Source organism: Egretta garzetta, unplaced genomic scaffold (genome assembly GCF_000687185.1).
Source record: "Egretta garzetta isolate BGI_Z169 unplaced genomic scaffold, ASM68718v1 scaffold1114, whole genome shotgun sequence".
Classification (NCBI taxonomy): domain Eukaryota; kingdom Metazoa; phylum Chordata; class Aves; order Pelecaniformes; family Ardeidae; genus Egretta; species Egretta garzetta.
In genome coordinates this window covers 11,040-22,823 of record NW_009259458.1, presented here as the reverse complement: position 1 = coordinate 22,823, position 11,784 = coordinate 11,040, and the positions used below count along the sequence as shown (strand labels likewise).

The 11,784-nt window shown below is 56.5% G+C and overlaps 1 protein-coding gene across 1 annotated transcript in view; it reads right to left on the bottom strand.

Annotated features, from left to right (window-relative positions):
• The window catches only part of SP1 (Sp1 transcription factor), a gene marked incomplete at its 3' end in the record, with an annotated part of 14,126 nt that extends 2,348 nt beyond the window's left edge, over positions 1-11,778 (bottom strand). The window contains exons 1-3 of the mRNA XM_009637169.2: positions 11,607-11,778; positions 11,155-11,249; positions 9,032-10,517 (exon numbers count right to left, since the gene is read on the bottom strand). Of these exons, the coding sequence (XP_009635464.1) occupies positions 9,032-10,517; positions 11,155-11,229 (1,561 nt within the window). The remainder of the gene's footprint in view (positions 1-9,031; positions 10,518-11,154; positions 11,250-11,606) is intronic.
• Between the last annotated feature and the right edge of the window lie 6 nt (positions 11,779-11,784).

Sequence of the window (11,784 nt, the reverse complement as noted above, 5' to 3'; positions counted from 1 at the left end):
TCCCACTGCTGGGAAATGAGGCTGTGTTGGGGGCAGTCTTCCCCAAAACACCCATCTGAGGGTTTTCCTGATGCTGTTTATCAGCAGCTGCCCAGCTGGCTCCAGCGAGGATGAGTTAACGGGAAGGACCGTGACAGCCAGCCCTGGCTGATGGGAACATTGGGATGAGAGGGAGATTGTGGTGCCCTGGAGGATGCTGGTTCATTCATTCCATCTCCTCTTCCCAGTTCCTGGAAGCTGCTTCTTAAATGGGAAGCACAAACATCACAAAGCTGCGGTTTCCAAAGCTGGCGTTCCCAAAAAACAGCCCACAGTCCTGCTGCCGGTGTCTTCCAGAGCTGCGTCACGATGGGGCTGCAGGAATGAAGGCCACCTTCATGATGGCACAGGGACTGAGATGCTGCCACCGGTGGAGACCAGAACAGCCTTTTGAGAAGCCTGCTGGGACAGGTACCTTCAGCAAAGCGGTGAAATTTGCTTTAAAAACCCTGTTCTCCATGTAACAGCTTCTAGGCAGGAGGCAGCACACCAAGCATCCGCAGGAGAGGTGCTGGCGCTGAAGAAGGATGAACTTCAGACTTACGCCGGCCCGAAACGTCCATTAGCTGCACGCTGGGCTCTCTTCCCGCAGCCGGGAGGGAGTTTCACAACCCAGAGACAGCGAGGGGAGAATGACGAAGAGTTTCTGGCAGCGGGCAGCTTCCCCGGGCCCCACGGCTTTGCTGTTACCAGCAGGTGTCAGTGGTGCCCTGGCAAAGCTCAGCGGAGGAGCCGGGGCACGGGCCCACGCTCAGGAAAAGGACAAAAGCCACCAGAAATAGATGCCTGGCTACTCGGGGCACCGGCCAGCTCAGAGCTGTGATGCCCGACAGCTCTGCGGTGGCATTGCCAATGATCTGCGTGGCCAGTGGGGGATTTACGTGCTCAGACGGGGCCATGCTCCGTGTCTGGGCTTCATCCAGCGAGAGGAACAGCTCTGATTTCACCCCTCCAGGCCGCAGCGGCATCCACAGGAGCTCCGCTCTCCCAGGCAGGAGGACGCAAACAGAGACACTTGAAATTAGGGCTGGCTGCTCTGCCCCCACAAATCCACAGGCGTCCGGATTTCCTGGGAGAGGGCAGCGCTGGGCAAGCCCTTTGCCATCGAGGACTGAGACACCCAGAGCATCAAAGCAACAACCATGAGGGAAGGGTTGCAATCAAGGAAACGAACCCTGACTCATCCATTTGCCCCGTCTCTACTTACGTCACGGACGGAGGCACGCTTACGTCGGACAAGGCACACGCCGCCATCTAAGCAGAAGCCGGGATGTCGTCCGTCTTACGGCAGTCCCAGGACGGCGCTCCGGCGCGGTGGTAGCATTAATAACCGCAATGGCGACGGTTGTGTTTGCCCTCACACCAGGACACCAAGGTGGAGAGGAATATTGTTGGCCATCGAGTGACAGCGACCAGGTCCGGCTGTTCAACAACGACACTGGGCAGGAGGAGGGAAATTGTTCGTCCCCCCCCGCAAAGGGGACACAATTTTAAGCCCTGCTTGGAAATGTTGGCTGGGCCCTCCTGTACCTCATCAGCAATGTTCCTGCACTCCCCACAAAATTTAGCAATTTTAGGACAAGACCTTTTCAGTCCCCCCTCCAGCTCTTGCAACATATGTTTACAGTCTAAAACCAGCATGGAGGGAACCGGGAAAGGTTTTGGGGTTTTTTTTCTTCCTTTTAAGCTTTATAAGCCAACGACGACAGCTTGCGTTACAGCGACAGATTAGAGATTTCCCTGTCGCATATGTGCCATCCGGGGAGAACTGTTGTAAAAAGGAAGGAGAAGACACACGCGCTCTCCCCAAAATACGCTTGGGAGGGGGAGAATCCAGCCCTGATGTCTTGGAATGGCTTCAATCTTCAAACATGCAAAAGCCTATGCAGCGTTTTATAGTCTGTTGGCATGTCATATGGAGGGGAAAAAACCCAAATCCTCCTTCTGGTAATCTATGGCTCGCATCTAATTAAGGTATAAATAAATTACGGCAAGAGAAGACAGATCTTGTACGTACATGCTTCATTCTTCACATATCAGGACGCGCCGAAGTCTCCAGAATATTGCAGTTTCAGGAGAAAGCTTGGCGGAGAGAAACCAGCTGGATAATTTACGTTTATTATCTCCACTAATATAGATTACTTTTAAGACCAAAGCTTTCACGAAGGCTGCCAAGCCCCTGGTCCACGCTCAGGTCATTGAAACCCTGAAAAAAATATATTAATAGCAGAGCAAGGAGGGGGTTTAATCCTTGGAAAACCCTGGGAGGGACTTGCTTGCGAAGACAGATGACGGGGGACAGGAGCTGATCCCGCTTTGCTGCGCCTGGCTCCTGGACCCAACCTGTCTTTGCCGCAAGGAGCCCCTGCTCCATCAGCATGGGAGGGGGGTACTGACCTCCGAGACCCCCGGAGAAGAGGGGTAGTTGTTTGCTGGTCTCATATTAAAAAAAGAAAGAGCAAAGCACCCAAGTCTTGGCTTGTGACTTCTCTCAAGACAAGGTGTTTCTTGTCTTCTAACTACTCATGGTGGTGGGGGGGAAATCGCTTCGGTTTAGTCGTTTTATTTAGCAAACTAAAACGAGGTGAGAAATGCCCTGTGGATAGAAGAGAGGAGCATTTTTAGATCCACCCCAGCTGACCTTAGGAGAGGGGAAACAGACTCGATGTTCATTTTTAGGGAAAAAAAAAAAAAAAGAAAAAAAACAACTAAAAAAAAGCCAACCCAGTTTCTTGCAAACTCTGCAACGCTGGCAGCTGCAACGCTGCAGAAGCAGGAGAGGAAGAGGGGGGTAAGTCATCACCACGCAGAGCGGGGCACGCACGGCAAACCGATGGCAGCTTCCAGACGCAACAAAAAGGGGCAAGAGGAAGTTTTAAGGCTAAAAGAAAGGGCAGCGAAATCCAGTGGCACGCAGCCCCTGGGGTTCCCCGCACAGCCCCCGGGGTTCCCCACATCTCTCGGCACATCTCCACTCCTGGTGGATGACAGACGGCAGGCACGAGCTTGAAAAAAAAAAAAAAAAAAAAGCACAAACCCCCAAAATCAAACCTTTCTAGCTCACAACTCGAGCTCTCCTCGTTTCCTCCTCCTCTTTTTTGATTTTTTTTGGGCAGAGTGTAAAAGCCTGGGTTGCCTCGCTGATGCTCCCCGCTCTCCCCAAAACACATCACCAAGCTCTACCTCCAGAGGGATCAAAGACAATTAAGCTGCACTTGCTACACAAAGGAACAAAGTAGGTTTTGTAATGCAGTCCCCTTGATTTTTATCTCGTTTGATTTCCTCACTAATTTGCAAAATGAGTTAATCTGCAGTAGGAAGTCATTCATGTAAATTAGCCAAGCTCTCGCTTAATAATTCTTCGGAGTTATGGACAGCGGAGCGGGGAACACACGGTGCCCGGTTGCGTGAGATGGTGCCGTTTTGAAGTCGGGCTACAGCACACTGAGTAATTGTGTTTTAATCTGGAGTTTAATGACTTGAAAAGCCACACTGCAAGTTCGGTGATATCCTTTAATTGTTGGAGGTTTTGGTGCGTCACAATAAATTACACTTCCTTTGGAGAAGAAATAAATAGGGACGGAGATGTCGGGTCAAGAGCGAGGTGGGTTGCAAGGGGAGCGGGAGCTGTGTCTGCCCGGCCCCGTGACGTGCGGGCGGACGCGGAGGTGAGCTAGGAATTCACCTCGTCCAATTTGGAAGACGCGGAGGTGAGCTAGGAATTCACCTCATCCAATTTGCAAGATCCCTGACCACCACCCCCCAACCCCCCGGACCTGCTAAATACCTTTGTCGCGCTGCAAACTGAAACGCAGATCTCCTTTGCCCTTTTAATTCCAGTCTGGATTGCCGCAAAACTGGGATGAAGCCTCTAGTCCTGCCAAAGCCTTCACTGGGGTGGCCCTGCCAGGGTAAACCACCAGCAACCGGCAGCTCGGGCAGCCAGGGCACCTTCACCCCGTAGCATAGGCAGGTCCTACCAAGCCACGCCAAAAAAGAAATCAGGTTAGTTAAAAAGAGAAGTCCCTGATGATGCGTGAGGAGCACAGGAGGAAGAATATGCCCAGCTGAGACCTGAGACAGGGAAGGGCGATCCCCGTGACCACCGAAAGCGCACCCAGGAGACAGGGAAATCCCCGCAGGCATTTCTCACCGCACCTGAACCTCTGTATTCCTCTTGTCCACCGCAGTCAAGGGCGGATGCTCTTTCCAAGCCTCAAAGATCCCGTTTTTAATCACGTCCCTCTCCAGAGATGGGAAATTTGTACCCGCATCGCTCACAGCACCTAACCTAGACGTCCTGCGCTGGGATGGGGAGACAGCTAGACGGCACGAGCCTCTCCGAAGGGGCAGCCAGCGCCCTGAGAGCCAGCGCTCTGGAGAGGAGCCACGCTGAAACTACCCCTACTCCTGCGGCCCGGGATCCAGCTCCTGCAAAGGGGCGATAAAGACCACGCTCCTCAGCGAGGAGGCAGCGGGGCTGAGGTTGGCACAGATAAAAGGAAGGGGAAGATTAGGGCCCGGCGAGACGGTCCGGAGCCGGGCGAGGAAACTCTTCCGTGAGGAGTCACGGGGTGCTCAGCACCCAACCAGTCTGACCAGCGCGGCTCCCATTCCTGGGCGGCCGAGCCCAGGCCTCGAGGAAGAGGAGGAGAAGGAGGAGGAGCAGGGCTGCCCCATAAGAACCCCAGACCCACGGCAACTTTGTGCGGGGCACAACTTTGCCAAGACGAAGCTGCGCTGCAATAACACAGGCAGGATCACTCCCTTTTCCCAAGCAGACCCCGGGATCTCTCGGGATTTGTGTAATTTCTTCAGTAAACCAAGCCTCTTTATTATGGCAAGGAGAGAGGTCAGCCAAGGAAGCCAGGAGGGTATTTAAAGTCCAGCCCAGCTAGAGTTTAGAGAAGGAAATTTCACAATATAATTATTTTCTGACGTGATGTCATGGGCGTAATGAAACAAACAATTGCAGCACGTTAAGGAGAGATCCTGTCGGGGCTTGCTGGCCCGAGATTGATTCTGATTTTCCCCTCCCCTCCACAGACGATGCCATGTGGATGTCTCATCAAGGCCCTGCTACAAAGCTTCCCTTAAAAACAGAAAATAGGACACAATCAGGTCTTTGTGTCAGTGCCCCGACGGCTGGGAAGAGCCCTGTAAGAACAAAGTCGCAGCAGAGAGCTTGGGATGCATTTGGTAAACAGATTTCAAAGGGTTACTTCCCCCACGAAGGCTTTTTTTTGTTTGTTTGTTCTTTCAGAAGGATGTCCTTGCTACGTCCCACCGCTGGATTCGACCATAAGACTCTGTCCAAATGACAGACGGAACCCCCAAAAGGGAGCTCGTCCCGGCAAAACACCCCCGGGCAGGGTCACGGCTGGGTGCTGGCACATCTCCCCAGTCCCACCAGTGCCCCCTGCGTCCTCCCAGCTCCATCCTCCCCTGGAATAAAACATCCTTTAGCACTCAGCTGTTTTGCACAAAACAAGGGCCTCGGATGAGGGGTTTTAACTCCAGCGCTGACTTAATGGGAAGCCACCGGCAGACGCCTGTTTACCCAGCGCATACCTCAGCCAGGCAGGGCTCTTTATCTCTGAGGCACGGAGCACTGAGCAGCCGGACTCTGCCAGGGACAGGTCCGTGGGGCAGAGCCACTTTGCTGGCAAAACTATACGGACACGGAGCTAAAAAAAAGTCCCCCTCCTCCCTCCCTAAAGCTTGGTTCAAAAGGGGAAGAGAAACCCCGACATTGCAAATTTCTCAAAATCGCCCCCACCCCACTTGCCACAAAGCCTCCGCATGAAGGGGCCTCGTGCAGGACGTCCCCTCCCCGAGCAGGCCAGCCCTGGGGTGACATTGGGGTGACACCGCTCTCTGGGGCGAGGACCCCACCGAGGCGGCCCGAGTGTTGCAACACTCACCCTTGCACAGCTACACCCACAGAAAAACACCCAAACCCTCTTTCCTTCATCCCGGAGGCAGTCCTACTGTCCACTGGAGTGGGCAGCGGTGGCACCCAAGCCCACGCACGGGTTTTTGGGGCAATGCCAACCAAGGAAATCCCCCTCCCCGGCTCCGTGGCTGCCTTCCCCTCGCAGCGGAGCCAGCTGCAAGGCCTGTTTGCCCACATACCAGCCCACTACGGTCACAGACCTTCTCATGTTTTTGCCACCGGGGCTAATTCTACAACGACTCATCTGACGCCGAGGAGGAGGAGGCAGCCTTGCAAACCACCTCATTAATACAAACACAGGCTGAGTTACATTTGCACAGAGCGCCGGGCTCTGCCTCACGCCCAGGAGCAAAAAAAAAAATAAATAAAAAAAAATAAAAAATCTGATTTTTAAAGACCTTTTCAGGTGTCATTTTCTCCGGGAAGATCTTTCCCCTCCTCGCTTTGCAGAAAGGAAAGCAAAAAGCAGAAATCTCATCAGCGACCCACCCCCCAGCCCTCACGAAGGGCTGAAAGCCACAGCCCAGAGGAGTCCCCCTGCCCACGGACCGGTGCGGGATTCAGGAGAGGAGACAGGAGCTTCCCATAGCCTGGCAGCAGCCGAGCCAGGACAGCAGAGCGGCTGTCAGCCCCGCAGGAAGCTGAGCTGAGCTCTTCGAAGCAGCTCAGCTACGGCAGATTTGCAGGAAGTGGTACTCAGCTACCGAAACCCCTCGCCACGCATCCCCCTTCTCCCCACCACACCGTAACACGTGGCAAAACCCAAGGGGCTGGGAACCCCCCCTGCCAGTCTCCTCTCCCAAGCAAACCTGGGTTTTTATTTTCCATTTGCTTCCCTCGGAAACGGAGGAGCTTTTGCTGCTACAAAAAACCCTCCCAACTCTTAGCCTCGAGCAGAGAGCGAGCGCAGAAAGTTCCAGCACACGTGGTGTGTGCTCGCAGAGCCACCGGCAGCCAAAGGGGAGGCTCCTCATGGGAAACATTCACCAATTTGGACATTTGCTCCCTTAAATTGCCATCAGACAGCTGGGATCGGGAGGGATCCGCATTCACAGCCCCCCAGTGCGGCAGAGGATGGTTCAGCTCTACAAGGCTGTGGAGACGACGCACCCAGTGCAGGTCCGGGGAGGGGGCTCAGCACCCACCAGAGAGGGGCTGTTTGCAGGTGGCAGGAGACAAACGGACTCATCGCCACGTCTGATGGACCCAGCCAGAGAAAAACTCCTCCAGCCTGGAGTTAAACCACGCAGATTGTGTGAACCGATCAGTGCCGGGAAGCTTTCCGACCCCGCCGCAGCCTCTGCGATCTCATCCTAGGAGCCTGACTTAGGGTCCCATCAAGCAGGGGGGTGTGTGTGTCTCAGTGGGTCCCCACAAGCCCTTTGAAACCTGAACCCTGCTCTGGTTTTTCAAACGTAACAACATCAAAGCGTCGCCTGCACGTCACATCCTGCGAGCTAAGGAAGAGCGAGGCCCTCGGGTGTTCTGGGTGCGGCCGCCAGCGTCGGGAGGGTGAATTTGTCACTGCGGATCAAGAGCTAAACATGCTGCTGAGCTAAAAAAAAAAAAAAAAAAAAAAAAAAAAGAGGAGGAGGAGGAGGAGGAGGAGGAGGCGGTGGCTCCCCAGTGTGAGCGTGTTGGATGGGTGGTCTCTGGAGCGTTCCTCCCTGCCCCACCTCCGAGGGCAGAGCCAGGCACAAATACAGGAACTAGGAGTTGCCCATGCGTTTCTCCGGCACCTTCAAAACAAGCACGGCTCGACGCAAGTGTCCCCGCCAGGCTGCAGGGAGAGCTCCCCCCCCGGGTGCAAAACCGAGCGTCCTCTAGCACAAGCGGGTCTCTCCGCTTGGGGAAATCCAAGGATCAGGCTAATCCCGACTGTGGCGCGGTCTGTAATAAACCCGCGGACGCCTGCAAGCCAAGCTGCTGTAGCAACAGCCCAAAATACTGCTGCAAAACAACTCCGGGAGAGCAACCGCCTCCTCTCGCGAGAAGGAAGCACGAGTCGGATTGAGCAACATTTTTTGCTGCCTCTCAGCTGTGACTAAATCTAGCAACTGCATTTTTAGCTGGAGCCAGAACCAAAAAAAAAAAAAAAAAAAAAAAAAATTTAAAAATACTGGAAAAGCAAGCAGAGCTCCTTTTCGGCACCAATTTCTTCCGCGGCAGGAGCTTACGGCCCCCTCGTACAGGCAGGCACGGCGTTTCCAAGGGGAAGCTGAGCAGCCTCAAGCTCATACCCTGTGTCCTCACTCCCCCCCCCGCCCAGTGGGAGTTTTTGGGAGACCACGGGGCTGACCCAGGGGGATCTGAGCAGGGAGCTTTGCGCCAGCCGTGAACGCGGGCCCGTCTTGGACAGGATGAGATCACAGCGTCCCACAGCAGCACCCAACTTTAGGCTAAATATACACTTAAAGAGCCCGTTCTTCCGCCCCTGCAAGGAAATTCCCCAAGGCTTTTTGTTTGTTTGTTTTCTAGGGGGACGGCAGGGGGGATTTCAGTTATTCCTGAGTTTTATAAGGCTATGACTCTTTCTGTGGGCTCCTGGAACTGAGCTGGACTCAGCTCCACTCCCCAACCCTGACCCAAGACCCCCGGGTGGCCGTCGGGGCAGGATGGTGGCCTCGCACAAAACCACGCTTCACCCGTAGCGCCGCACATAACGTCCCCCTTCTCCCCCCGACACGTCTCCCTCCTTCCCCATTCACAGGCATCTCTTCCGTTTCTTTTCAAGCAATCAGCTGCCCAAGAGAGTTAATTCAATCACAAACTCCCCAAAATGAGTTTCAGTGTCTTCTGGCAATCAACAGAGGCTTAATACTTCCTTCCCAGGGCCAGCGTAAGCGCCAGCCCGCTTGCCAACTCGGTTTGGCATCAACCACCCCTAGCTCTAGCCCTGGCACGGCTCTGCCAGTGCCCTGAACCCCGCAGAGTCCAGACAGCGCATGAAGCTGGCTGCCTGCAGCCAGGCACCACCGTTTGGCCTTTGATTTCCTCCGCCCGGCTACAGAAAGGAACCAAGACAAAACAACTTACCCGCAGTGTTTGCTATGGCCAGCGGCAGCCCTTGCAGCTGATGCACCTGGATCCCAGACGCTCCCAAGGCACTGAGGTTAATAGTCTGGAGGCCTGGCATGGAGGAGAGCTGGGCAGCGTTGACCGTGACAGTGCCACTGGGGAGGGAGGCGATGGGGGTGAGCGTGGTGCTGGTGCTGCCCGTCTGCCCCAGCGAGACTCCCTGCATGGGGGCCAAGGTGATTGTCTGGGCCTGGGGGTTTTGAACCTGAAGGTTTTGGAGCTGGATGGTCTGCCAGCTCACCTGCCCGTTGGGACCCACCGTGGGCGTTCGGATGATGATGGGCCCGGAGTTAGGGACAGCTTGGAGCTGCAGGTTCTGCAAGGCGTCTTGGGAGATGGCTTGAGTGGCAAAGGTCTGGCCAGAGAGTGGGGTGGTCTGGAGGGTTTGGATTGTCTGCCCTCCTTGGACTAACTGAGGCTGGATCAGGATCTGCTGCTGCTGCTGCGATTGCTGACTCTGATCCCCCTCTTTCTGCTGCCCCGGCTGCAAAGCCACCCCAGAAACTTGGCTCTGCAGAGAGTCCGAGCTCTGGACGCTGCTGACCCTCTGGGGCGTCTGCGCCTGGACGTTGGTTCCCACTGTCGCGCTGGTGGAAAAATTCATGATGCCCATGTTACTGGTGGTGGTGGTGGTGGAGTAGCTGTTGGCGTTGGTAAAAAAGGCTCCAGAACTAGCGTGAGACGTGGCTGGGTTGGGGGACCGGATGCCAGCACCCGAGGTGGCTGGCTGGGAGCTGCTGTCCGGAGAGCCGGAGCTGCTCAACGTGACCGTCTGAGAGGTGGGAGCCAGGCTGGCAGCCACGCTGTTGACGGGCAGCAAAGTGATGTTGCCGTTCAGAGCCACGGGGACGTTGGCCACGTACTGGGTTTGCCCTGAGAGGGTGTTGTTGGCTAAGCCCACACCCTGGATGGGGACGGCCTGCTGCAGCAGGTTTGGCATGGCGATGAGGTTACTCGTCCCCGCTCGGCTCGTTATGATCTGCTGGTTCGTGCCGGGGATGATCTGGAGCTGACCAGAGGCATCCTGCTGCACGTTGACTTGGGCAGGGGTGGTGGCAAACTGGAGCTGCTGCCCATCGATGGTTTGGAATTGGGGAATGACCTGGTACTGGATATTCGGGATAACTCCTGGCAGGCCCGTGAGCACCTGCTGGTTCTGCAGGTTGGAAGCAGTCGTAACCACGTACTGCCCCGCGCTCATGGGACGGCTTTTGGAGGCGTCTCCGCCATTGCTGCCCTGTTCCTTGGAGGCCGTCGGCGTGCTGGAGCCGGCGGAAATGATCTGCCAGCCGTTGGCGGACTGGGCGATCTGAGCGGTGGCGGCTGTCAGGTCCAGCTCGCCGCTCCCACCTTGCTGGCCCTGGGAGCTGTTGGAGTTCTCGTTGGGAGACTCGATCCTGCTGCAGGTTGCTGCCAGCAGAGCCAGCGGGGAAGGCTGCGATTCCTGAGAAGTAGAGGAGGAGTTAAGGAAGTGGGAGGCGGCCCGATGGGCAGGTTTTGAGAGTACTTGGAAAAGATAAACACTCCTTCCTGAGAAAACCCACCCACAGCCGGAAAAATACAACTGCCAGACACAGGACTGTCAGGCTGGGACAGACTGAACCCACAGGGAAAAACCCTCTGGGAGGGAGGAAGGGGGAGGGAGTCTGCATGTAAAAGGGAAGGAGAGAAGTCTCCTCCACCCCAAAGCGGGCCAATCTCCCCGCAGAACAACTCTGGGGAAGTACAGTCGTTCCTGGGCACCCCGACCTGGAGAAGGGCCAGTTAGGGCTGTAGTGTTTACTGGGAGCAGGGGAACTGTCGTGTTTTCGAGAGCACGGTGCAGAGCTGGGGGAGGAAGGGAAGCCACGGGCGCCGCGGGTCGGTGCTCCGGCAGGGCGTTTGGCAGCGTGACGATCCCCCGGCGCGCACTCACCCTTCTCTTCCTCTGCCCAGAGGAGAGGAGCCGGCGTAACGCTCGGCTGGGTCAAACAAACACCTCAGCTTGGCCCTGGACTTTGCCACGGGGACAGCAAGTTCCCCGGGGCGAGCGGAGCCAGGAGGCCGCCAGCTTGGGGCCGTTCCTCCCTCCCCACACTCACCTGGCCCTCCCCACCGCCTGCGCTGCTGTTACTGCTGGCATCTCCTTCGCCCTTCTCGGGCTTCACTGTCACCATCTCCTCGGGACTTTCTTGGTCTGCGCGGGTGGGAAACGACAGCGGGAGTTAAAGACATTTCTGGGCAGGAAAGGGGGATGAAGAGCACGAGGACACATGGGGAGTCACGGGCAGGGAAGGCAGGAGGGCTGGGCAGAGCAGAGGGGACGGCACGCTGGCAGGCAATCCGGGGGATCGTGCGCTTCCTGGGCACCGGCACGAAGGGGCTGGGAACCTGAGGGAGCTGCCAAAGGGGAGCTGGCAGCGGGACAGACGGAGGAGAACCCGGCCCAGCTCCAGGCGCCAGCTCCTCCCCACCCGCTCGGGACACTCCCTGGCCCCCGTCGAGGTCCTCCCCGGGCCTCCCCTTTCCCTTCCCTGCTGGCCCAGGAGCGTACCTCCTGCCCCGGCCCTCCGTGGATCCACCCCGGAGGTTCTCTGCTTGCCCTGCCCACGGGATTCCCCACCGCGGATCCAGCCCACGGGGGTCCCCAGGGATCCTCTGGCCGGGACTCCCCCATCTGTGACCCCACCGCATCGGGTGGGGGTGGGGGGGTTCCCCAGCTCCCCCCAACC